Source organism: Balearica regulorum, chromosome 18, assembly GCF_011004875.1.
Source record: "Balearica regulorum gibbericeps isolate bBalReg1 chromosome 18, bBalReg1.pri, whole genome shotgun sequence".
Taxonomy (NCBI): Eukaryota; Metazoa; Chordata; class Aves; order Gruiformes; family Gruidae; genus Balearica; species Balearica regulorum.
In genome coordinates this window covers 13,967,905-13,992,950 of record NC_046201.1, presented here as the reverse complement: position 1 = coordinate 13,992,950, position 25,046 = coordinate 13,967,905, and the positions used below count along the sequence as shown (strand labels likewise).

At 48.0% G+C, this 25,046-nt stretch overlaps 1 protein-coding gene and 2 long non-coding RNA genes across 9 annotated transcripts in view; 2 read left to right on the top strand and 1 right to left on the bottom strand.

The window, feature by feature from the left end:
• GAS7 (growth arrest specific 7) overlaps positions 1-11,335 on the bottom strand; it is a 105,251-nt gene extending 93,916 nt beyond the window's left edge. For 2 of the 5 annotated variants that reach the window (XM_075771034.1, XM_075771031.1), the window contains exon 1: positions 11,030-11,335. In XM_075771034.1, the coding sequence (XP_075627149.1) occupies positions 11,030-11,212 (183 nt within the window). In that variant the 5' untranslated portion in view covers positions 11,213-11,335. The remainder of the gene's footprint in view (positions 1-11,029) is intronic. The other 3 variants (XM_075771030.1, XM_075771033.1, XM_075771032.1) reach the window with 3 other exon arrangements.
• A 33-nt stretch (positions 11,336-11,368) lies between these two features.
• LOC142604447 (uncharacterized) lies at positions 11,369-21,567 on the top strand. Its single transcript, XR_012838326.1, has 3 exons — positions 11,369-11,482; positions 13,977-14,026; positions 15,647-21,567. It is a non-coding gene; the product is annotated as an uncharacterized LOC142604447 (long non-coding RNA).
• A 3,190-nt stretch (positions 21,568-24,757) lies between these two features.
• Positions 24,758-25,046, top strand: part of LOC142604373 (uncharacterized) — a 51,481-nt gene continuing 51,192 nt past the window's right edge. For all 3 annotated transcript variants that reach the window (XR_012838230.1, XR_012838232.1, XR_012838231.1), the window contains exon 1: positions 24,758-25,021. This is a non-coding gene — a long non-coding RNA (uncharacterized LOC142604373). The remainder of the gene's footprint in view (positions 25,022-25,046) is intronic.

Below are 25,046 nucleotides of genomic sequence, written 5' to 3'. Positions count from 1 at the left end.
CTGAGGAGAGAGGAGATGCTTCATTTTAACCCCTTCCATGCTCCCCATTCAATTGCTGTATTTTTCCTCAACAGTCTCGGGGCTGCCTGACTGCATCTCTGAACGGGTGTGAGAAGGCTAACAGAGGCCACGAGCAATGCTGAAACGCCATAGAGCACGCTGCAGGGTCAGTAAGAGACCAACGTTAGCTCTGAGTTCACAGGTCTGCCTCTGAAAGATAAGGAAGATTTTACAGGGGTTTCAAGTAGAAGATAGGGCAAATAAGGGAAGATAAAATGAGCAGCTTGGGACCACAATTCTTTGTGATGTGCCTCTGCTCCCTCCTCGCTCTCACACCCTTCTTCCTTTTACCAATTCCTGGACTCACTGAGTGTGAAAGGGCATTCCAAAGGCTGAGATCCAGAGCTAATGGGGCAACCTGACAATTACAGGCTGCATATCCAGCCCAGAGTAAGCTCTTGCTTTCTCTTTACCTAACGTGTGAAAGCCTTGCAGCGTTGCCCCTGCTCCGGCAGCTCCACCAGCAACGCTGCCCAGCTCTGGAGGTGGTGCTGCAGCAGCAAGCAGCATCGCAGCTGGGCTGGGCAGACCCTCTGTGTCTGTGCTTCCCTTCCTTCAGAGCTCTCTTCAGGGCAGCCACCAAAATCTCACTCACACGCCTTCCTTACAGACCTTGGCCTAACCCATCCAGTGATACAAACATCCCAGGTCTTTACAAGACTTTTCATTTTTAATTACCTTTTACTGAGCTTTTTCTTCTCTGTGGAAAACCAGCTCACAGGGCAGAAGAGAGAGGCACAGAACTGGTCAATGGGGGCACGCGAAGCAATAGCAAATGAAACAGTTAATGTTGACGTTAGCTTGTTCCCGGCACGCTTGCCGCAGACTGCAGCAGCAGAGGTGCAGAGGGGTATCACAAGCTGCCACAGAGCTGGGAAAACCCTGGGAAATCTGTGCAGGAAACAAACTCGGTGCTCAGAAGACCACAGCGCTTTTCCTGCCAGCATCACAGTGGGAATATCTGTGGCTCAAGAACAGCTAGCGCAGCATACTCTTACCAGCTACAGATGTAGGAAGAAGTGCCAGACAGATCTCAAACGATGTCAAGGAAAGATTTTCAACCTTTGGGTCTGCACCCATCTAGGAGTTCTAAGATCAGGGACCAAAGAAGTCACCTGTCAGTCGGCCTAAATTCAGTCCAAAGTGGCCCACACCAACAACTGAGTACTGGGGGGACTGCCCACAAATGCTGAAAAAGGTGGGTGTTAAGACACGCTGGCCTATTCCACTGCTAGATGTGTTTTACAAAACACAGAGTGGTAGCTCCTAAGTAACCCATGGCATCCCCCATCAGGAATCTGCCAGCAAAAAAGCAAACCATATATGTACTAGGCTAATACAAAAGCTATTTTGGTAGCATAATGTGCAAAACTGCATTACTACTATGAGCAAAAAACTTTCTCTGCTATTACATATACCTGTAAAAGGAGTGTTTCCCAGGACAGTCACCACAGCACGTACAGAGAAGGTACCGCAGCAGGCAGAGTACTACCAGCAACTCCACAGCCCATGGAATAGAGCCTGCTCTCCCCATCAACCAAAACAAGTTTTACGAGCCAAAAGTGCACTTTGCTGGTATGGCAGGTATGCAAGGGGCTCTTGCTGGCCCAGCCCTCTCCCAGCCCAAATCCCCATGCTGCACAGGCTCAGCCTGTCTGCCTGCACTGCAGATACAGCACAAATCTGTAGAGCTGATAGTCCAGGTTTCCTGCCACATACCAACCCTTTACATGAGGTCCTCTTAATAAGTAATGTTTTACACAGTGGTGCGACATAAAAATTCCGACTTCACTAAAGTATACTTATATTTTTCAAGGCAAACACTTGTTAAAGCACCCTGTTCTTGAAAAACAGTGGCTGTGCAAACTGTTGGCCCTGATTTTACATTGTTCTGCACTCTGAGTGGATCATACCAATAAATGGGAATGTGACATGTAATTAAATATGGCCAAGGACACTTTAAACTGACGTAAACCAATGACAGCATGCAAAGCACAGAGTGGGAATCTTCAAGTCCATTATGCTGCTTTCAAATTTCCCCAAGTCCTCCTTCCCGGTCTGCAAATGCAGAGCCGTGCACCATTACTGGCACAGCCACTGCAACACGGCCCAAGCTTTTAGGAGGCTTCCAGCAAATCTGCCATGTGTGCACAGTAAGCAAGGCACATCCCAGAAACGCTGGATTCTGAAAAAGCTGCACAGAACAAGCAGTCCCTGGAAGTGTCAGAAATGAAAGACAGAAATATCAGTGCCTTATGCAAATATTCCAAGACAGAAGTTAGCAGTGCTGCCTGCCTGCCACGCTCAGCAGGCTGGCTCCCTGTGCTCTGCCGATGGTGTGAACAGGATGAACACATGCAACACGAGAAATATCACTCTTGCTGCCCTGTGTTGTAACGTGGCCACAGCAAAAACAACTGCAACAGTCCCAGATATTTCCAAAAACAGATACTACCTGCAATGCTGCAGCACCACATATGTGCTCCTACTATTGTGGGACTTTTCCAAAATAGAAGAATGTCCTATCTTTGGGATTGCACTTGGTGTCTGTAGTCAGTGAAATAACGAAAACAAGTCCTAAGTACGTACTCAGATAATTAAAACTGGTAATGTGGAACCAGGGTGCATTACTGACTATAATGTGTTCCATGGGGCATAAGCAACCATGAAGATAAGGAACCATGGAGAATAAAACAAAGGTTTAATCTGGTTATTTATTATCACACAGGTAAAAGTGAAATAAGTAGAAAAAAAACAAATCCCACCAAATCTGCTAGAATCTTCTGGTCTTGGTTTCAGGGCTAAATTTTCCATTTTGGACACCAAAATAAAGACATGTTTCAGAAAAATACTGAGTATCCAACATTTTTTCATTATTCCTACTGTATCTTTTTAACTACACTCAGTATGGAGTGCCAGGTAATACATCCAGCACATGTTGTTTGCAGTACAACACTGAAGGTGCATTCTGCACCCAAGTTGGAAAGTGAGACTGGAGTACCCCACATCTATCCCGGAAGAAATCACTCCTATTCTACAGGGTCCATGTCCAATTCTCAGAGCACAGAATGAATGGGGAATTTTTTAGGGAACTAAGTGATCTTCAAGTAAGTCTTTAAAAGAGCCACAATTTCACCTTTGCTGTATATCCACCCCTAACGTGCAGGTGCATGGCAACTCATTTAATCTTTAATATCTGCAATGAGACTGGTTTTTAGACTCGCTTTGCAATCCATAGGCATAAAGAGGTCCTTTCAGATTAAGCCTCCGCGACATGTTTTCATGTTTTAGCCAAGGATAAAGAAAAACATCTTTAAAAACTCTGTCTTATGCAACTTCTGCAAGGCCACAGATGTGATTGTTCTCACCTGCTAATGAGCCCAGCTTCTGCAACACGTCAACTTGTGCAAAGGACAGAAGAGCTCACAAAAAATGCCACACCTATCAGTAAGACTCTTCCTTTCACAAATTTTGAGTATTTATAGTACTACTCAGTTGTTAAATTCTATCTATAACTTCAACAGTCCAAGACAATTATCCCCAGATGCACAATAAACAGCATTCTTATGAGCAAGGGATTGTGAACTGTAGTATCGCATCTCCTTTGTGTTCTCATGGGGCTTTAAAATCCCTCAGAAACTCTGATCAAAAAGTGATCTTCTGGCAGGAAAACATAATTTCCTCACCCTTTTAACATGAGAAATTAAGACTATTTCATTTTATTCACATTTACCAGAAATGTCAATGGTAAGATGACCAGAAACTTTAAGTCTGAAAAGTTACAGTTACAGAAAGTCACAGACAGAAAAAAAAGACACTTGAAGCTAAAATGCAAAGCAATACCACATAATTCTCATTGTCACTCCTATTTCACAAATGCCACACTTTGGGCAAAAGTTTGCTGTCAAATACTGCAAAGCAGACAAGGCTCAGCAGTTGTGAACACTGTATTTTGAGAACTCTGCCCTTCCCCCTGAGACCCACAGCAACCGCCATCAACAGCCTTGCGAATCTGCCCCTTTGCCTGCCTTGGTCATCCCCACAGGAGTCAGCCCTGCACCAGTAGAATCAAAATAATTCTTCTGTGCCTGGAGGAGATGCTGTCCCCTTTCAATACTGGTCGCTGCACCTCCCCAGCACCATCTCAGTGGCAGGAGAGGAGCCAGAAAGCTCAAGGAGGTGCCACAGGCATCCCAGGGCAGGGCTGGCAGGAGATGGGAGCACCAGTTCCAGCCCGGCAGTTGCTCAGCCCACGAGCTTAACTGCTAAGCTTGTAGCATCAGAAGCTGAAAACCGTACAGGTTTCCTGAGCACAACGCCGTGCTCATTCCCTAGCCACTTAAAAATCACAGAAGGGTTCAGCACCCACAACCTTATCACACAGAATTAAAGACCAGATTCCTCTTCCATCACACAAGACTGTGCATTGGTACTTTTTCCATGGAGTATCCTTAGAAAAAAGCGGTAGCAGTCGCATTTGTACCCGAGCTTGTCACAAATCCCTTTTGTCTTTGTTGCTCTCCATGACTTTTTATCTTGAGCTGATTTTGGAGTGGAGAAATGGAGGAACGAGAAAGCACGAGATAAAAAACTCCAAGGATGTAGAAGAACCTGCTAAGAAAGCAAAGCACCATTGCTGTGTGCAGGAGGTACTGACGCCACATACAAAGAGCCCAGGCCTCCGGTACTCACGGCTGGCCAGATACTTCCCACACACAACCTTATTCTTCTTTGTATGGCCATCAGGAAAAGCTCCATTGCAATAGGTACCAACATCTCCTCTTTTCCAGGTGTATCATACACATTATATAGCTCCCATGAGAGCAGAGAGCAGCTCCAGCAGATCCCCATGCCAGCCCTTGCTGGGGCAGCACGCAGCGCAGCCGTCACATCATAGCACTGGCTACAGTAATGCTCGTTTCTAGGACTGGCTGGATATTTTCTGACAAAATGTTTTGGGGTTTTTCTTCATCAAAATACACTCCATCACTAACATGAAGAAAGAGAAATATAAACTATAATTTTTTTCTCTCTAAAAAGAGGGGTTTCATCACACCACCATTTCACATCAATGTTCAGAAGCTGAATTCTGTCATGAAATGGAATTTTCCTTGCTAATCAGCTGGCAGGTTCTAGTTTGTCCTTAAGCACACTGTCTCCTTGGATCACATCAGCTTACGACAAGGTACAGCTTGGCACGGAAATTCTCTACACATTCTCTGCTATTACAGATAAATTAGAGGCATTATCATTTCTATGAATTCCTTTCATCCTTTTTCTCTGTGACTACCTGAGCACAAAGAACGGAGCAGTTCATGCTGTGCCACACCTCCCGCAGCTGAACCTGCCACAACCTCCAGGCTCGACTGTTTGCACATTTCAGTGTTCATGCAGCAGATGTCACAGGTTGGGTTAGGTGAGATGAGTTACCCCCCCAGTACTACACAGCAGTGGAAGTAACGTATAATACTGTCTGATGCCTGCATGTGCACCATACATCAGGGAGAAGCGCACGATTCTTTCCTTCCGAAGCGCCTCACGGTTCCAGTAAATCAAGCTGTGGAAGTGCAGACAAGATCAGTGGCAGCTCTCAGTCCTACTCAGTCCAGCTCACTCAGTCAGATTCCAGAGCCACCTCCATCCATGCTGGAAGCACACACTGTGCTTCATACAGAGACATACATCTGTGGGATGACTGAAGCTATAAAAAGTGCTGACAATTTTCAGCGAATTTGCATATGTTGCTACTGCTGCTGCTTATATAAGTGATTTCTAGCTAAACACAAAAAGCAATGCCCAAAATAGATTTTAAAACAAACCACTTGGAAATGTGACTGAATGACACATCTCCCCACCCCTCTGAAAATCACTTCTCTAGAAAAGGCAGACGTAACAGCCAGCACTTCCCCAGAGGGTCCCGTGCAAAGCATCTCCTGGAGTACATACCCCAGAGGTCTAACACCACCTTACCCTCAACATCTATGCTGTCCTGCACCAAGAAAGACTGTGACAAAATGGGACACACCTGAGACTTGTCCGAGGTTGCTCTCAGGTCTGGAGCTGTACAGATCTTTCTATACACATTATCGTCCCAAGCATCTTGATATTTGGTGGGACAGTCAGCCTCTGGGTAGAAAACATTTTGTTACCTTCAGCTGTTACGAAATCCCTCCCTGTATCACACACCACATTCCACCTGCTCTATACCTGTGTTCCCCATGGCAGTGCTGGCTTGAAGGACTGCTCATCACCTGTATCTACACAGATTCCTCTTTGCACCAGGCTGGGAAGGACAATTGCTTAACCTGGGACTGCAACAGCCTGGTACAGAGGATCCCTGCGTGGCTCTGCTCAAATGGTCAAAAGGTCAGGCAGAAATATAGAAGTATGCACGAGGGAGGAAATGGTCAGAAAAATGCAGCTGCTAGTCCCTGACTTTCAGGTCTCATGGCTGACATAGCTATAAATCACCAAAGGAGGGGTGAATGTGAAGCTGATGGTGTATCTACTCAGTGGAATACAGATCACAAGCAACGACATCCATCCTCTCCAAGCCCTTGAGTTTGCAGAAGAGTGTTGCTTGCTTACAGACCAAGCTCTGTCAAAGCAAAACCATATGAATTTGGCAGCACTCTTTTGGATTCCTCTGGTGTCAATGGATTCTTCTGTTCAGAAAATATTGGTGGGGGGCTGAATCTCCATTAACCTACTGTCTCCAAGAGTGTAAGAAACATTACTTGGCTTCCCAGCACAAGGAAGACAAGGACATACTGGAGAGAGTCCAGCAACGGGCCACAATGATGATTAAGGGATTGGAGCATCTGTCATACAAGGAAAGGCTGAAAGAACTGAGACTATTTAGTATAAAGACAAGAAGACTTGAGAAGGATGTTATCAATGTGTATAAAAACCGGGGGGGGGGGGGGGAAGAGTAAAAAAAGCAGACAGCCTGTTCTCAGAGATACCCAGTGAAAGGATGAGATGCAATGGGCACAAATTAAACCACAGGAAATCCCTTTTAAACTTAATAAAAGACTGAGGGTAGTCAAACACTGGAACAGATAGCCCAGAAAGGTTGTGGAGTCACCATCCTTGCACATACTCAAAAGCTGACTAGATATGGCCAGGGAAGCTGGACTAGCTGATCTCCAGAGGTCCCTTCCAACTCAGTGATTCTGTGAACAAGACTGCAACAGCCTCCCTGACTGCTGCCAACCAGCCGGGCCTCAGGGAACCCCTCTGGAACCCCATCGTGGAGCTACTATCCTCCCTTGCTCACTTTGCTCTCTGCTTTTGATAGTCTTTTGGTTTATGCTACCCCTTGTGCTCTATGACAACTGTATCCTCTCCAGAGCTCACAGAAACAGCTTGTTTCTGGCTTATCCCTTACACGCACTCCTCCGGTCCTCCTCCAGCTCTCATTGTTTCCATCATTGCCATGAGGAGAAACCTCCAGTCATCACTGTTTTCTGCTAACCCCCCACTGTGGGCTTGCAGGAACCAAAGGGTGCCAAACATCTTTACCTCCCTATGTCTCCCTTGCCCCACATTTACTATAGCTTTGGTCCTTTCCTGGATCTTCTGTGATGAATGATTTGAAAACACATTTTTGCTAGCAAGGGAACTCGGGAGGCAAAAGGCAGCAATCCCTCAGGAATGCCCATCTCTAGCACTGGAGTTCGTTTCCCACAAGCCACCTTCATGGTTTTCTCACAGCTGTCCAACTCCACATTTGCCATTAAAACCAGTTCTGGTTAACCACCAGCCATGGATACCTATTTTTCTTTGCAAGACTCAAGAGCTACCACTCAGGGAGCGCACACAAGGAGGAAGAGCCTGCCCTATCCCCAGCTCCTGGATAAGCCAAGTAGAGCCATGTGGCAGCATGCGGATGATCGGCGCTGGCAGCTCCACAGCCTGTGAAGAGACGCAGGTGCTGTTGGTGCAGCACAGTTCCTCCCAAGTCAGAGATACCATCAGGAGCGGTCATTTCTCCTCTTTCATTCAGCAGGAACTAGCACACTGCAGACTGGCTGCTAAAATAACTGCTGAGGGGTGGAAGAGACTCCCCTCTCAGCTGCTGTCCTTCATACCTTTCCCGCTTCCCTCTTTCAGCTGAAGACCAAAACTCAGTGCAGACTTTAGAGCAGCACCGTCAGAGGAGATTTCAGTGTTGGTAAACCTGAAGTCATGTGAATGAGAAAATCCAGCCTGCCTGTCTATACACAGTGGCAGGCTCAAAGCTACAAAGGCTTCAGAAGGTGGCCATCTCCTTTTGGTAGCACCCAGCCACTTAACAGACTTTGCTGAGAAGAAAGGGTGTGTGCCATGCAGGGCAAACCCTACCAGCCCTGGCATGCCTTGGACAACGCCGCAAGCCACGTTCTTTACTGCCCTGGCAGAAAATGCAGCCAGGTGTCCTTCGGGACAATGGGTTACAGGGCTCCAGAGGAGGACAGGTACCTGCTGGAGTGAACTGGGCATGGGGAAGTGAGGGCAGGACAAAGGGTGGGAATAAATAACATCTTCCTCTTTGAACAACAGCATGTGGTTAAGTTCAGCTCTGAAAATAACACTGAACCTTACTGAAAGCTGCAGGGCCAGAGCCACCCAAAGCCAACATAAGTGCAGGTTGGTGCGGAAAGGAGAATCGTGTTCATGGCCCCATCTGGCTAAGCATTGCCATCACCTCCCTGACGCTAGCTCCAACATCAATGTGGTTGAACTGAGGCTTGGACCAGAGAAGAAGAGTATTTCTATCGTGGTGCCTTGCAGTTAGATCAGGTCCCTGAGCAAGCTAGCTGCATACCTGCACACAGGAAGGGCTACCTGCACAGAGCCATGAGAGACACACAGATTTGTCTTCTTCTCACACATCTAGTCTACTGTAATGTGTGCCAAGTACTGTGGTCCCATAAATTTGGTTAATTTGGTTACTTACCTCTCATTTGACATATTTATTAACTCCGGCTCATAGTCCTTTTTAGGCACCACCTCTGGAGAAAAGGAGCAAACACCACCTGGCACTCACCATCTTTCTTACCTTATTTCCGAAGCTTTGCTCAAGAGAAAGGAGGCTGGGCTCTGTGGACCAAAGTTTTCGGTGGTACGTGAGCCAAGGGCGAGAAGGGCACATGTGGGGGGCTGCAGGCACTGATCTGAGCACAGTGCAATTTGCTCAGACTTAAGTAAGGAGAGATGTTTTCGAGAGGGAGATGATATGAAAACAAAGTTATTGTGTATGCAGAAGTGATTTCCCATTGCCTTTGCTGAGCAGAGTTTGTCTCATCTCATGATACATTTTGCCTCAATTCTTAAAGTCCTGGTTAGATGTGTAAATATTTAGCAATTTGTGAAACCACAAACATTCACATATGATCTTGTAGGTGGCAAAACTGACAAACAAAAGGACTCCCACATTTTTAAACTAACAAAGAAATCCCGAGTGCTTCAGTGGCATAGAAAAGTCCCTGGCCTCACTCTTGTAGCACTGAGTGGGGAAATTTTCCTGTCTTTCCAGTTAAGAATGAGAAACAGAAACCCAATGGAAACATCACAGATTTTTTTAATTCACTTGGACTAGAGAAACCAAAAGGCAATGCCAGATCTATAGGCAAAATGTCCTTTTGCATAGAACGTTTTGCTCACTGAACAGTGCTCTGCATACATCTGGTGGGCCTGGTTCTGCTCAGGGCTGTCCTTCCTGCCACTCTGGAGTTCCCAGAGGGTGTGCATGGAAAACCTGGGGTGGGAAGTGCCTGCCTTGCCCGTAAGCAAAGCAGGCTGGCTGATTGCCCTTAGAAACCTGAAGGTCAAACAGAGGGAGACCCGAGAAACGTGCTGCTAATCACTTCAGCCCAGTCACCACAGGGACACTGGTTCAGGAGACCATTTCCATACCCGCATCCTAGGTTAAGTTCCAAATGACAACAGGGCATGGTCAGCAAGGGAAGGACTGATGGGCTCATGGCAGGTTCTTGCTTTGGCACACAAGCTGTTTCAGGTTTCACTTTCAGAAATGCAGAGATTGTGAAGGTACTCTTCATGGACATATGTTTTACACTCACATTGTATCTTGTTTGCATGGGAGAGAAAGTAATAAACAAGTTCAGACACAAGGAGTCCTGAGGTGGGAACACAACTGCTCCCCTAGCTGTCAGAACCCAGAAAACAACTGAAGCTAACAGAGCTTCTCAGCATCCTGATGGACAGTCCGTGACCTTTGAGTCTGGGCAACCAACTCTGCTGGGGCTCTCTGGGGCAATGCCACACATACGGCAGCAAAGTATATCTCCAGCCAGCTGGGGAACTGTTGCAACAGAAGGCATGTATCTGAATTGCCTCTTCCACGACATAAAGCCAAGAGATGTTCAGTGAAAGGAAACGAGAGGGAAGAGGAGAGGGAGAGAGAGAGGTGGGAGAGGAACTTGGCCAGCATCTGGCCCACACGCCTGACTGGACGGGAGCTGCATCGCCTCAGCCACCGACTGCCCGCAGCTGCCATGCGGCCTTAACTCTGCTGCTCCGTGGCTGCGACTGAGGGTACCAAAGGCTCTGGCTGCCGGAGGGGTGCCGGGCGGGTTGTTCCCCCAAGTGCCGCGTACTCTTACCAGCACCCCGCACACTGCGGCCCTGGGGTGGCCGGGGCACCTGCCCGGCCCTCGGACGGGGCAGAGCGATGCCGAGGTGGGTCCCCGACAGCAACGCCGGTCTGCAGCCGCGCGCTGCCCCCCCGCACTGCGGGCACCCCCTCGTCGCTAGCAGAGCTGGCGGCTGGGGCACCCCCGGCTGCTGGCCAGCGGGACAGCCCCCCGGCCGAGCCCGGCGAGCCGAGCGCGGGGCGCTGCGGGACGGCTCCTTCCCCCGGCCCGGCCCGGCCCCCGAGCGGCTCCCTCCCGCCCCCCTCCCCCGCCCAGCCCGCCCGCCTCCTCCCGCCGCCCGCTCGACGCGGCCCCGGCCCGGCTCCTACCTCCAGGAGCTGCACGTAGCTGGCCGGGAACCAGCCGCGCAGCCCGTCCTCCTTCTGCCCTTCCCACCAGCCGCCGTCCGGCACCTGCAGCACCGTGATCAGCTCCCCCGCGGCGAAGCGGAGCCCCTGCCGGTGCCGCTCCCCGGAGAAGGGGTACAGCGTCTGGCAACGCGAGCCCGACATCCTGCCGGCGGCCGCGGACACGCTCCAACCGCAGCCGCCCCGGCCTCGGCCGCCACTCCGCGCCCGCCCGGGGCGCCGCTGCCCGCCCCGCGGCGCGCAGGGTGCGGGAGGGCCCGCGCTTGCCGCGCCCCCCGCCCCGCCCCGCTCCCGAGGACGCGGGCGGCAGCGGCAGCGGGAGCGGGGCGGCCCCGGCGCAGGGAGGCCACGGGCACCGCCGGGGCGGGGCAGAGCAGCTCCGCGCGTGTGACACTCGTGTCGGCGGGACGGCGGGTGAGTGAGAGAGAGACAGAGACACCGTGTGCGTGTGTGACCCTGAGAGACATCGCGTGTATGTTCGGGGGGGGGGGGGGGGGGCGGTGCAAGAGAAACGCCGTGCGTGTGCGTGGGTGTGTCTGGGAGACACTGTCTGGGAGACATTGTGTGTCACCTGTGTGCTCAACACACCTCTGTGTGTGTGTGTGCATGAGAGAGAGACACTGCTTGTGGGGGACAGACACTGTGTGACCCCAGGGGTCCGTTAGTGATACCCACGTGTGTGTTTGTGAGAGGCACCCGTGGTATGAGAGTCACCATGTCGGTGACACAGAGGCACCCGTGTACATCTGTGAAAGGAGCCACGTGAGACACTAAGTGTGTCTGAAGTGTGTGAGACACTCTGTGCCTGACATCCGTGTGTGTGTGCAACACCAGTGTGTTTGTGAGAGCCAGTGTGTGAGACACCGCGTGTGTCTGTAAAGGCTGCACATACTGCCCTATGTGTTTGAGACACTGTGTGTATGTTTGGAGACACTTGTGTCTGTGTGAGAGTGTGAGACATCTCTGACACTGTGTATATGTGACACACACCCGAGTGTGTGAAATCCAGCTTGCCTGAAAGACATCGTGTGACACACCCAAGCATGTATGAAACATGCAAGTGTGGATGACACAGGCCCAAGCGTGTGTCTCTGCAATGCTCAGCTGAGTGCACAAATTCCTCCCTGTGTGCATATCTGACTGCAGGACGTCACACATGCGTGAGACACCTCTTTGTATGTGACACCCTGGTCTGTGTGACACCTATGTGTATGTGAGAGGTGCACCATGTCTGTGTGTGTGACACCCTTATCTGTGTCACACTAGTGCATAAGTATGTGTGAGACACCACCATGTGTGTATTTTGTTTATGAACACCCACTGTGTGTGCACAACTGGCTCTGGGCGTGCATGCCTGACTCATTCTCTAGCACATACGTGACTCCTGTGTGTGTGTGCGTGTAAGACACACCTGTCTTTGTGCATGCAGATGTGTATGAATGTGTGTGTGTTTCTGTCCAGGTGTGCACACCTGGCTCACTGGACATATGTATATGCCTGTACGTGTACGAGCACTGGTGTGGATGTGTATGAAGCCCAGGCGTACACGTACATGTAGCTTGCTGCAGGGCGGGCTGCCTGACACACGCAGTGTGCATGTGCATGTGTGTGTGTGTGGGTGAGAGGCTGTGCATCTATGATACTCACCCATATAGCGCTTGAGATCTCCACATGTGCGTGGGTGTACATGAAAGGCAGGGCACACATACCCGAGTGACTCTGCACTGCGTCTCGTGAGTTGTTTATGGTACACGTATCTCTGTGTGTGTATAAGACTTTCCCACAACTGTGTGTGAGAAACTCAATCTTGTATGAAACTCAACTTGTATGAAGGTGTACTTATGTTGGGTCGTGCAGGAGACACATCTGTGCACGTGTGAGACTCACCTGTGAGTGTGACTTACTGGGGTGCATGGGAGCACACATCTTTGAGGCTGAGCTGTGTGTGTCACACCCATGCGTTTGTGTATACAGCCCCCCTGAATGAGACTCACTTATACAGGAGACTGACCTGTAGGTGTGCTTATGGGGCAAGCGTGTGAGAGCCAGCTGCATGTGTCTGACTGTGTGTTTGTGTGTAAGCTGGCTGTGTGTGTGCTTGTCCACACCCGTGCACGAGAGACTCGCTCCAGAGCGCCTGTAAGAAGCAGTGACCTGTGTGACTCACTGCACCACAAGCGCGTACAAGGGTCTCACCCCCATTTGTGCAACCTGCTGCACAACAATCTGCAAGTGTGGTACCCATCAGTGGCATGCGTAGCATGTGGAGGAGCAGGAGAGGCTCAGTGCTGCGTGTGCAAGAGTCACGCCAGCACGCATGTGGAAGGGATAAGGCAAAAGGAGTTGGATCTGCCCAGCAAGAGCCCCTCGGCCATATCCAACCTGCCACCCAGCATCCTTCTGTCGTCAGTGGTGGAGAGGGGAAAGGAGGGCACAAACCTGCTGCTGTATGCAGACCCCTGTAAGAGGAGAGCTAGCAACACCGGGGTTCTTTTCCCCACTGACCGCTGGGAGCCAGAGATGCCTACAGACATGTCCACGACTCCTCTGGTGCTCACTGTGTTGATTACCTCCCAGGCACTGCATGTCTGCGGGTGCAACACACATCTACTTCAGTGCATTTGTGAGACCCTTAGGTGTGGGAGCACTGAACTCGTTGCGCATGTGTTTGAGAACCTTGTTGGTCCACAGGAGAGCCTTGCTGCAGTACAGGGGTGCATGACTGATGCCAGAATACGCACGCACACTTGTCTATGTGTGTATACATCATTCATTTCGATGTGTGTGTGACACAATCCACTGTGAGTGTGGCAAAAACTCGCAAAGTGTGCAAGTCACAAAACTCGAGATGTGTTGTTTGACTCAGCGCAGTGTGTGTATGTCTCAAATCCACTGCATTTCTCTCCAGTTTGGTGAGATCCTCCACCCAGGGAGGGTTGAGACATAGTGTAGACCTATGTAAGCTGCAGTGTACTCATGCGCGCTACTCTGGAGAACATGAGATCTGTGTCAGTGTGCGTGATTCCCCCCGTGTGCATTACAAAACTATCTCCACGTTCCAGCATGTCACTAACTCCACTGGGCTTATGATTATGTGCACAAGTCAATTGTGTGTCCCATTCTGCTGTATGAGGGTGCCTGCTTGCATGCTGCACATTTGGGCTGCAGGTGTTCATGTGACTGCAACCTGTGCGTGATGCTCCTCGCCTGTTTGTAACTCCCTCAACTCAGGTGTGTACATGAGCTACTACAGTGAGTGCAAGTCAGGCATTCCACCTGCCTGGGCCCTCTGTGTGTGTTCACAGCCATGTGCTTGTGCAACTCTTGTGGGAGCAGGTGCTGGTGTGGGTCTCGCACTTCAAGGCACGTGCATCAACTTCTGTTCCAGTGTAAAGGACGCAGGTGCTTCTGTGAGTCACTCCAAGTTTTGCACAATTTGTGGTGTTTTGCTGTGGGCTCAGTCCTTTCCACAGACCCCACCTGACCGCTAACTCCTCTGTGGCCTGTCCCATTTCTAAGATTCAGATTCCTTTCTCTTCCACCTTTTTTCATGGAGGAAGAGCCTCCCATTTCTCCTTTGAATTTGTTCTTGCTTTGCAGTCAGTAGTCAGGAGCAAGTTCAGAACAACTGCCACCGTCTGTGCCCATAATGTACCATCATGTGTGTGTCTCCTGGCCTGGGGCTGCACAGGCTTTTTACTTACGTGACACCTTAGGAAAGTATTTTTCTCTTTCTCTTTTCCTGGTGTTTTACAAATTTGCAATACTTTTTTCTTCAAGGTAGCCTGACTGTAGCCTTTCTCCTGGACATTTCAGAAGGTGACTTTCAATGTAGCTGTCCTTCATTTAGATGGGCTAAGCAGTGTTCTGAGCTGAGCTATTCAGTGTTTTTTCTTAAGATTCTTTCAACAACTTTTGTACTACTTTCCACAGCTCTATTTTTGATTCTCTGAATTTGTAGTAAATAGCTTAAAATCATCCCTTTTTGATAAGTATTTAAGCTGATAACTATTGAACTATGATCCATTATGTGTTATTATCACACCAGCTGTGTCTTGTTTGGCAAAAAGCAACAGACTTGATGTCATGGCACACATCCAGGTGCATCTATCAGAAGTATTCTCTAACAATGTCATTTATAGATAGCAAGAACTGAAATCAAACCGAAAACCCCGTATTTTTCTTCAGCATGTACAAACCAAACTTTGCCTATGTTGGAACACAGATCCAAATAGTTTAGAATGTTCATGTTTAACAATGAATTTTAGTCTAAATTTTACTTTCCTTATGTTCAATGTTGCCAGAATACTTAAGTATTTTTCTTTGGTTTATTGTCTGATATTTTTTTCCTCTGTTATTTTTATACTGTCAGCTTGTTCTGCTTTCTCTTTATCTCCCTGATATTTCTGTGGGTTTCTGTCCTTTTTTGTGTGAACTTTCCTGATGAGAAAGCCTCTAGCAGGGTTTTAGTCCTAGGCTTGTCCACGTCCTGAAGCAATTACTAACTTCATCTTTTCAGCAGGCGAGCCCAAAGGTAAACCACTAACTTCATTCTTATTTTACATTTTCTTTCTAAAGCTGTCTCTACAAGTTCACGTTGGCTTGTGTACAAATGTCCAGCCTGTAAACAGAAGGGCTCTGTTCGTGTCAGAGGATCCCTGTCAGTCAATGGAGGTACGTATCTCTTGAACAGGTCCCATAAGTAATCCTCATTTCATTGTGCAGATAATTACATGGTTAGTTTCTCTTGAGATATGTCTGGTCCTTCTCCTCAACTTGCAAAATGGCTTTACTTCTTGCACAGAGAACAGCTCTTCCCAAAGGTTTACACCTATGTTTGCTTCTTCATCATGTGTTTTCATGGTGAAGGATGTTAGAGGGTGACATGTTTACTATCTGTGGGGAAAATATTTCTGAGCATAGAAAGCTTTTTTATCTAGCGTAAGATATCAGAGTCAGAGTCACTAGACAGAAGATATAGAAGCCATCGTAGAAACAGGCAAATTTGCAACTTCAAGGGTACAAGGCATTGGAATGAATTGGTCAGCTTTCAGTCTCAGTCTTGTTTTCCATCATCTGCTCCAGCTCAGCTAAAGCTTTTTGGCTGGATGCAGGTGTTCTCTGGCCAGTACTCAGCAGGTCTGACTGAATGATCAAAACAATCCCTCTGGCTGTAAGATCTCTTCAAACTTATTTCCTGAGCCATCACAACTGTCATACTCTGTCATCTGTTCTAGGAGGGTATTCCACTTAGCAATGAGAAAGCAATTCTAAAATTCGTGTCACATGAACATATTCTGTGCTAGGGTAAGACAAATCTCACCTTGAAAGGACCTTTTTATCCTTGACTGCTGCCAAAGAGTGTAGGGTGAAGACCTCAGTGTTAGACATCTAACTTTTTAACACACCTTAGTGTCACTGAAATGCTATCTGTGAAAGAGAAAGAGCCAACTTCATATAACACTGTGGAGAGCCTCAGTTATGGTTATCCAGTCAGAAAGAATTTATTCCATGATTTTACAGATTGTACCAGGAGCTTAAAATGACACCACTGAAAGAAGCCCTATACAGATGGGCAGATTCCCTGAAGAGGGACCTAAGAACATCCTTGGAGTAACAGAAGAAAGTTCACATCTGACAGCTGTAGGAGCAGCATGGTCAATGTTTTATTTGTTTAAAGCCACATCTGACAATCTGTTTAGTCCATGGAAAAGAGCTAAATTACTCCTGCTGTCTCACTGAAAAGATCCTGCAGAGCTCAAAATGAAAAAGGGTTGGCATAGGTACATGGGAGAGTTTTTCCTGTTTGCAAGACACAGCAACACCAGGAGATCTCCTGAGGCCAGAAACCAGGAAAGAGACTAAAAAGAGGCCACATGTAGCACTGGATCTTTAAGTGACCTTTGAAGTCTAAATGACTAGCAGAAATTAGTTCTGTTTTTGAAGAGGAAATGTTCTGAGCCTGTACATAAAAGATAATTCTGGTTGTTAAGATGCTTAAAAACTATAGCTTTTGATGGAAGGGACCATTCTCAATGCTTTGAACAGCCAAGACATAAGAACAGATAAAGGAGCTCAGAATAAAATTTCATCTAGTCTACCATCTTCTTTCTGACAGCAACTCAAAGAGAAAGCATAGGGTGGAGTGAAAGAGCAGGACAACACATAGCAGTGCTTCCCTTGAAGACTCTTCCATCGTTTACCAAACTGCAGTTTAGGGATGTTCTAAGCCAGATATTCTTGAGTATCACACTTGGAAATTTAAGCATCCAGGACCTCAAACTTCCAAGGAGAGGACTTGGAGTTATGAGTCATGTTCATATGACCAAATATGTGATTCAAACACAATTTAAAAAAATGCACTTAATGATACACAATGGCTTTACCTTTGATTTCTGCCTTTAGCAGTGTTTCTTGTGGATCTGCTGACCTTGGAACTCCCGTTGTACAAGGTCAATTCTGAAAATAAGATCAGACATGCAGTGCCCTGCCTGGCTGTGGCCATTGTAAAACTTAGAGATGTTCCAGGGCAGGTTTAGTCATCTTTGTTGTAACAGTGCCCAGAGCTGTACCTACTATTTTAGAGTCAGACATAAACAAACGTAGTGTCTGTCTATAAATGGACAGTGATATTACATGAACAAACAGTTTGTGGTGATTCACCTGAGACTAAACTGGATTTGCCTGCCAAGATAATTCACTTGGAGAGCTGATTACTTCCATTCACCTCCTTTCTTGGAAGCAGGCTGAGAATAACAAACTGTTCTGATAACATCAGCCTACTTCCAGTCAACATATTTCCTCTTGAGAGGCAGGGCAGGTCCCACCCTGTTACATGACAGACACATATTTGGTCATGTAAATGTGACTCATAACTCAGACTCTTCACCTTAGAGTTAGGTGTCAACAGCAGCCAGTTGTCACAAAACCCTTGTTTGAAATGGCGATGCCATGCCTTCCCTCCAGCAGTTAGGTGTTCATCTCTCTATTCCTGGGGCTCTGGAAAGCCCAAATCACGGCAATGTGCTCCAATCAGCTGGCTGTCGAATTTCAGGACAGACCTTCCCTCAGTCCATCTTGCTGCTGTTCCTCTTGGTGCAAACTAAATATGCAATGCATATCCAGGGAATTTCATGGTGGTCAGGATGCTCACAAAGAAGAGGACAGTCCTGACTCTAGACCACCTCAATTATTCCTAAGCATTTATATTCACTGGGACAGATACTGTAGCTTTGTCCTCTCCCCTTCCAGCTCTATAAACACTAGGTCACACAATTTTATTTATTGAATGTTTAACTATTTCATGCTAAATGGAAAAGCCATTGAAAGGAAGAAGAAACATTCTCTATAAATCATATAGTTACAGTATAAGTAACAAGCAAGCTGTGGCCATTTGGGTCTCAACTTCTAAGTGTTATACAACAACATAAGACAAATAGTTCTCGATCAGACCACAGGTCCGTCTGGTTTACTATCCTGTTTCCAGCAATATCTAATAGCAGAAGTCTAGGGCAAAGGACAGGTGCAGAGAGATATTTCTGCAGAGCATCCTCTTGATTCCAGCAAACGATAGCTCAGATCTTCCCCAGTGAGAGATAGTATCTTGTATTTAATAGCTCGTTTCCATTATTTAAGGCAGTTATTTTTTGAGCCCATGCAAACTTTTGGCATCCATAAAATTCTGTAGCATGGGTTTCCAGTGCAGACACTGTATTTTGGAACCTGCTCCTTGCCTGTTTCATTTGAGGCAGTGCTGGCCGGCAATCATAGGCACAACCCACCCACAGTGACCTTTATACTGTTCTAGTTGCACTGATGTCCAAACCTGAATCATTGAACTGAAAGTTGCCTCCATGTAGAGATGTGGGCATGAGCCTACATGAATCATCTACTTTAAGGGTCTTAAGGGACTTGTCCAAGATCACATGGAGAGGCGCTGGAAAAGCAGGAAAACATCTGATGAAAGCACCTAAAGCTTCCTTCAAAGCTCCTTTTCTCTGGCTTACTATCACTCTTGGTGTGATCTGGACTTGCCAGATCATCTACAACAGCTTGCTTGGTCCCAGAGCATCTGATCTTTTCTTTTGATCCCACGGAGAACTAGGCTTCTGGCCAAGTAAGAAGAGCAATCTAGCTAGGCAGTCCTCCAGCCAAACTCCCCCTGAGTGTTCTAGTTTGGACATTGGTATTTTACTGACACTAAACTTCCCTCTTCAGCATGAATTGCTCATTACTTGAATTCCATCATGGATTTCTTATGTCATGAAAGAGCAGAGACTCTGCCTGAACACACTGAGGACTGACTGCTTTCTGTGGATAAAGTTGTTGATCTGTGTATATGTGTGTGCCTGTATCTGCAGGACATAGATGTCTCAGTGTTTTCCTCTCAATGGTGTCTCTGTTCTGCAACCATCTGTGTATAAAGCTGCTATTCTCTCGTGAACAATGACTCATACAGGAAGGTCTCTAAGAATTAGGCAAGAACTATGTTCATCCTGAGTAGTATTGAAGATGAGAATTCAATTCCATATACTCTTGGAAACTCAGCATTAGTTTTCCCTTGACAGCTTTAATCTTTAAAATCTGCTGTTGCTGACACACATTTACAAACAACAGTTTGGCAGTAAACTTTTGTTTTGTCTCTGCAAATGGGTGCTGCAAGTCCACCGCTTGCTTCTGACGAAGACCCAGCACAGCACTGCTCACTGTGGCCAACCTTTTCCTCACTCCATTTTCCAATGAGGGTCCACCTGGTGACTCTTCCACCTCCCACATTCTTCTCAGCCCCCACAGGTGACTCTCTCCAGCCCTTTCCCTTTATCTCCAGGCTGCTCTGCATCTCTGCCAACTGCAGTGGGTGAGTGGGAAAAAGTAGGGTCACTGTTCCTGGCACCCTGAAAGCTACACCTGGACCTGGAGCTGCCCGAAAGACTGTGAAGTTGGCCACAGGGACTGTCTGGGGCAGTGATCCATATTGGTATCAAAAAATCACGATCTTCACTTCATATATTGAGCAAGGTTTGGGTACTTAGGAAATAGTTGAAAGAAAGGAAATATCCAGAGGATATTATCAGAAAGTGTCCTGTGGTCAGAATGAGGGCAGAAAGAAGAGTTTCTGAAAATCAAGTGAGCTTCTCTGGCTAGTGGGGAAGGTTCTGGTTTGTGTCACCTTGTCCAACACTGGGGATGCAGATTAAGATGATCAAGCAAGTTTAAAACAAATGGTGACATATCCTAATAATGTAATCTTAAGACCATACCCAGAAAATATGCACACAATAAATACAATTTTTCAATTGGATTAGAATTTTAATCAGTAATTTTATTCTCAGAGTTTAAAATTTATCTAGGATGTCAAGTCATAAGCAAGGGTCAGAGGTGCTAATACATGAAAGGAAACATGCTGCTGTGTGAGTGAAGCTGGGTGGCTGGAGTTGGACAGAATGTTAAAATCAACAGATAAAATCAGAATCACAGACTCACAGAGCGGTTGAGGTTGGAAGGGAACCCTGGAGGTGATCTGGTCCAAACCCCACAAGCAGAGTCACCTAGAGCAGGTTGCCCAGGACCATGTCCAGACATCTTTTGAATATCTCCAGGGACAGGGATTACAAGTCTATGCTGTAAAAATGTCATAGGTAAAAGAGGTTGGCACTTTATCCCTGGAATCATCACTTTGAGGACTCACATGCTGAACAAGGTGATTTGATGGCTCACTTGGGTGGTGCCTGAGCCAGAGGCCTCATTCCCATGCTATCCTTTCCCAACCACCACCCTTCCTGCCAGCTGCATGGTTGTCACCTTCCCATGGCTGGTACCAGTTCTGTGTTCCTCGGCCTTTTCAGTGAATTGATCAGTCTTCAAACAGAAGAATGCAACTTTCTTCCTGCTGGATTAGTGAGTTCAACTGAATCAGTGAAAAATGTAGGTTGGAAAGGATATCAGAGGTCTTTAGTACAATCTCCTACTCAAGCAGGGCTAACTTCAAAGCTAGATGAAGTTGCTCAGGGCCTTGTCCACATGTATTCTGGAAATCCCTGAGGATGGAGATTCCACAGCCTCTCTAGACATCCTGTCCCAGGGCTGCACCAATCTCGTAGTAAATAATGTGTTCCTTCTGTTGAAAAAGAATTTCCCTGGTTCGCAACATGAAACCATTGCCTCTTGTCCTTTCACTGTGCACTTGCAGGAAAAGCTTGGATGCACCTTAATTCTCAACCCCTGTAAGCAGTGTTAGTCTGCAATTAGATCCCCTGCTAGTCTTCTCCAGGCCAAACGAACCTAATTGCCTTTGCACCTCTCACAGGGTACGTGCTCTGGCTGACCAGTACTAGGGGCTTTTGTCAGATCCTCTCCAGTATATCAACATCTCCCTTACAACAGGGGGAGGGCGGTGTCCCAAAACTGAACATGGTATTGCAGATGCCGCCTCACCAGTGCCAAGCAGAGGGGAATAACCACATCTCTCCACCTGCTGGCTACTTACTCTTGCATCCCATGACCAGTTTGGCATTACTACTGCACGGACGCGCTGCTGACACAGGTCCAACTTGTGTTCCACCAGAATCCCAAGGTCTTTTCTGCAGGGCTGCACCCTAGCAGTCAATCCCCAGTCTGCACTGATACATGGGGTTGTTTTGGCCCAGGTTGAAAATATAAAAAGGATTTATTATTTCATAGAATTAGAACAAATATATGAGGTGAATTAGACCAAATTTATCATTTGATTAAAAAGGGTCAAACCCTGAGTCCTCTTGTTCTTAGTCTGTCTGCTAATACAAGCGAGGAGCAATGGTGACACATGGGAGCCCAGTTTCATACCTGAGAAATCTCACTTTTCTGCAAAAAGTTTTTAGAGCTGTACAAGGTCTGGTGTCGGTCACAGACATAAGCAAATGGGCTGTAACTCTCAGCACAATTTACCCTTTTCCTAGCAAAAGGCCCTGAGGGCTTGAAAGAGAATCTTGTAGGCCACTGGAATGAATCCCACTTCCATCCATTTCCCCTGGACCTCAAAGGAGGAGCAGGCACCATGCCTAGAAGGGATGAGCTTTGTGTGTGCATGGTGTGTTTTTAAATCAGCATTTTAATCCTCCTTCTGACTTCACAGATAGGCAAACTATTAAGAGTTACTCTTAGTATACACTGAAGTATGACACAGCTCCTGCTGTCTTATTAAGCTTATTTGTTACTTTTCTAAAATAAAGAGTTTGTGCTTTTTTATTTCCGAAATATGTCTCACACTACCTCTGGTTGAACTGAATGAAAAATAGTACATTTCTTATTCTTAAAGAAATAAAGTTTATTGTGAAAACCTACCAGTTATCCTGTTTTAATTTCCTTCCAGCTTTCTGGTCTTTTTTTTTTTTTTTTTTTTTTTTCACCCCTCAGTCCCTCACCTATTTTCCAGAAACTGTCTGCTTCTCCTTAGAATGCTAATACTCACCTGCATATCTTATAAATTTAGTGGCAAGAACTAAGCACAGAGACACAGAAATACAAAAACCTCTGAGCTGGGAATACTCTAGAGTTGCCCACTGGAACTGCTCAGCACAGTTCAAGTTCTTGCCAGTCTCTGGAGGCTCAATGCCTCTGTCCTGTCATCTTAGCCTCCTTCTGTGTGGAGATACTTAGCTGAACAGCTTTGAAGAGCATGTGACATGGATGTTTGCTGTCATTTTCACATTTATAGCTAAGGTAAAGGCATGGCCTGTTGTTTTTTGTTTGTTTTTTTCATCAGCCTAAGAGCAATTCCAGCTTTCGGCCTGAGCATTGTTTAAACTATCAGCTTGGACAGTGCACCCTGCCCCTATGCAGAGGTGGCAAGTAGCATAGATTTGGACTGAGTCTTCAACCTTCACCCTGCCTCTTCTGCCTTTCTCCCAGAGCTGTCTTGAGTGAGCAAGGTGACAAGTTCTCTGGTCACAAAAGGAAGCCAGTAATGCTGATGTATGGCCTAAACACCTAACAGGCTGCTTTACTCCTGCAGAGAGACAGGTGATCGCACAAAACGATCCTTCCTACTGCTGGCCAGCATGCCAAGGATGAGCCAGTGCTGGCTCAGGGGTAATGCACATGTGTCTGGTCATTCCATCACCTCTCCCTTCCTGGTATACTGGGACAAGTGAAGGACTCAGAGGGCTCTGTAGATCTCGTGACAACCACAAAGCACATCTAGAAGCTTCTAGGAGTGCGAAGAAATTTTCAGACAAAGGCTTTTCTTTCAGCTTTATAAATATATTTGCAGCTGTCATCATGTTAAAGAAAAAATAGCCTTAAATACTGCTCCTGCAGAACAAAACTCCCATGCAGGAGCTGTTTCTCGTTCTTTCCATTTTTATTCCTTTATGTACAAATAAGAGTATTGAGAACAGGTTTGTACTTAACAAAAGGATAAACCCTGTTAATCTACTGATTTGTCTGCTAACATTGTGCTTATCACAGCACTGTTTGTTGGCTGGGGCAAACGTGGTCCTAATGTACACAGCTGTGCAATGAAAACCGTATCATATCATGTGAGAGTGTGGGCAGGACCTGCTGTTTTGGGGGGGTTGGACATGATGACGGTTAAGTTACAGACTGCTGTTTGTGACCGGGCTGTCCACATCTGTCTCTAACAACAGAAAATGCCGCGCTGAAGAACATGCAAGCTTGAGCCAATGATGGCAGGTAGCCATGGAGCAGGGGAAAAGAAACAATAAGATGATTTTGGTCAGCTTGACAGGCAGCGATGGCAGATCACCATCTGATGGAGCATTAGCAGACAAAACATCAGAGAGCTATGACTGTCACTAAGGCCCCTGAATGTGAACAGGGTGACCAGTCAGGAGGCACATGGGTTACAGCCAGCAGCGATGACAAGGAATAAAACACAGGAGGATGACAGAAATCCAAATGGAACACAAAGTACGAGAACAATTGGCACAGATGAATACACAGGAGTACTGAATGTAAACAGGAGGAGTGATACCTCACGGGTGGCCGGCCGGGGCCTGGAGATGCCACTTGGGCCTGAAGACCAGAACGAGACCGAGGAGAATGGCCAGAGCCCCTGGCTGTCACTTGGACATGACCGCCTGGATGAACATGACCACCCAGCAAAGTCTGGCTCCTGCAGACACAGAACCTCCAGACATTTAAAAATTAGAAATCTGAAGGTGAAAATATGTTCCTGAACATTTCGGCTTTTCAGAAATGGTTCCTTTTTTGCCTTAGAGAACGATAAGCAGCTCAGCAAAGACCTGTGCTGTGCTGGGCTGGGAAGGGCAGCCCGTGCATCCCCTTCCCCTCCTGCGGGAACCTGCTCACCAGGGAGTGCTCTGACACACCGGGACCTGGGGCGGTACGTGGGGCCAGAGCCCAGACCCCGGCGGCCTGGAGGGGACAAGCCTGGAGCGGGCAGAGAACGCGCCAGGGCAGGGCCGCCCCGGCGGGCTCCCGGGAGAAGGCGGAAGGCCTGGCCCCGCTCCCGGCCCCGCTCCGGGGGGAAACTGCCGGCCGGCTCCGGCGGCCCCGAGCACCGAGACCCAGCCCCGGGCCCGCCACCGCCCCAGCCCCGCCTCACGCCCGCGGCGCGCAGGGGAGGGTGGGCCCCGCCCCGCCCCGCCCCCGCCAGCCCCGGCGCGGCGCGGCAGCGCCCCCTGCCGCCGCTCTTGGGCGCGGGCAGGGCTGCCCCGCTGCTCCCCCCCCCCGGCCCCGAGCGCTGCGGCCCGGAACCGCCGCCGGCCTGGGCCCCGCGGGGCGGGGGGGGCTCCCGGTGCGGCCGGGGGGCTCCGGGCGGCGGCGGACGAGCAGAGGGGGCCGGGCGATCCTGCGTCGCGGCCTGCGGGGCGCAGCAGGTTCACCTCGCTCCCCGCATGGAGTAGGCCCGTCCCTGGGTGCGACGCTCCCCCCGTCCCCGCAGAGTTAAGCCGCATCTGCAAAGGCAGGAGAACGCAGCAGTTCAAGTCGCAGGTATTGTTACAGCCTCACGGAGATA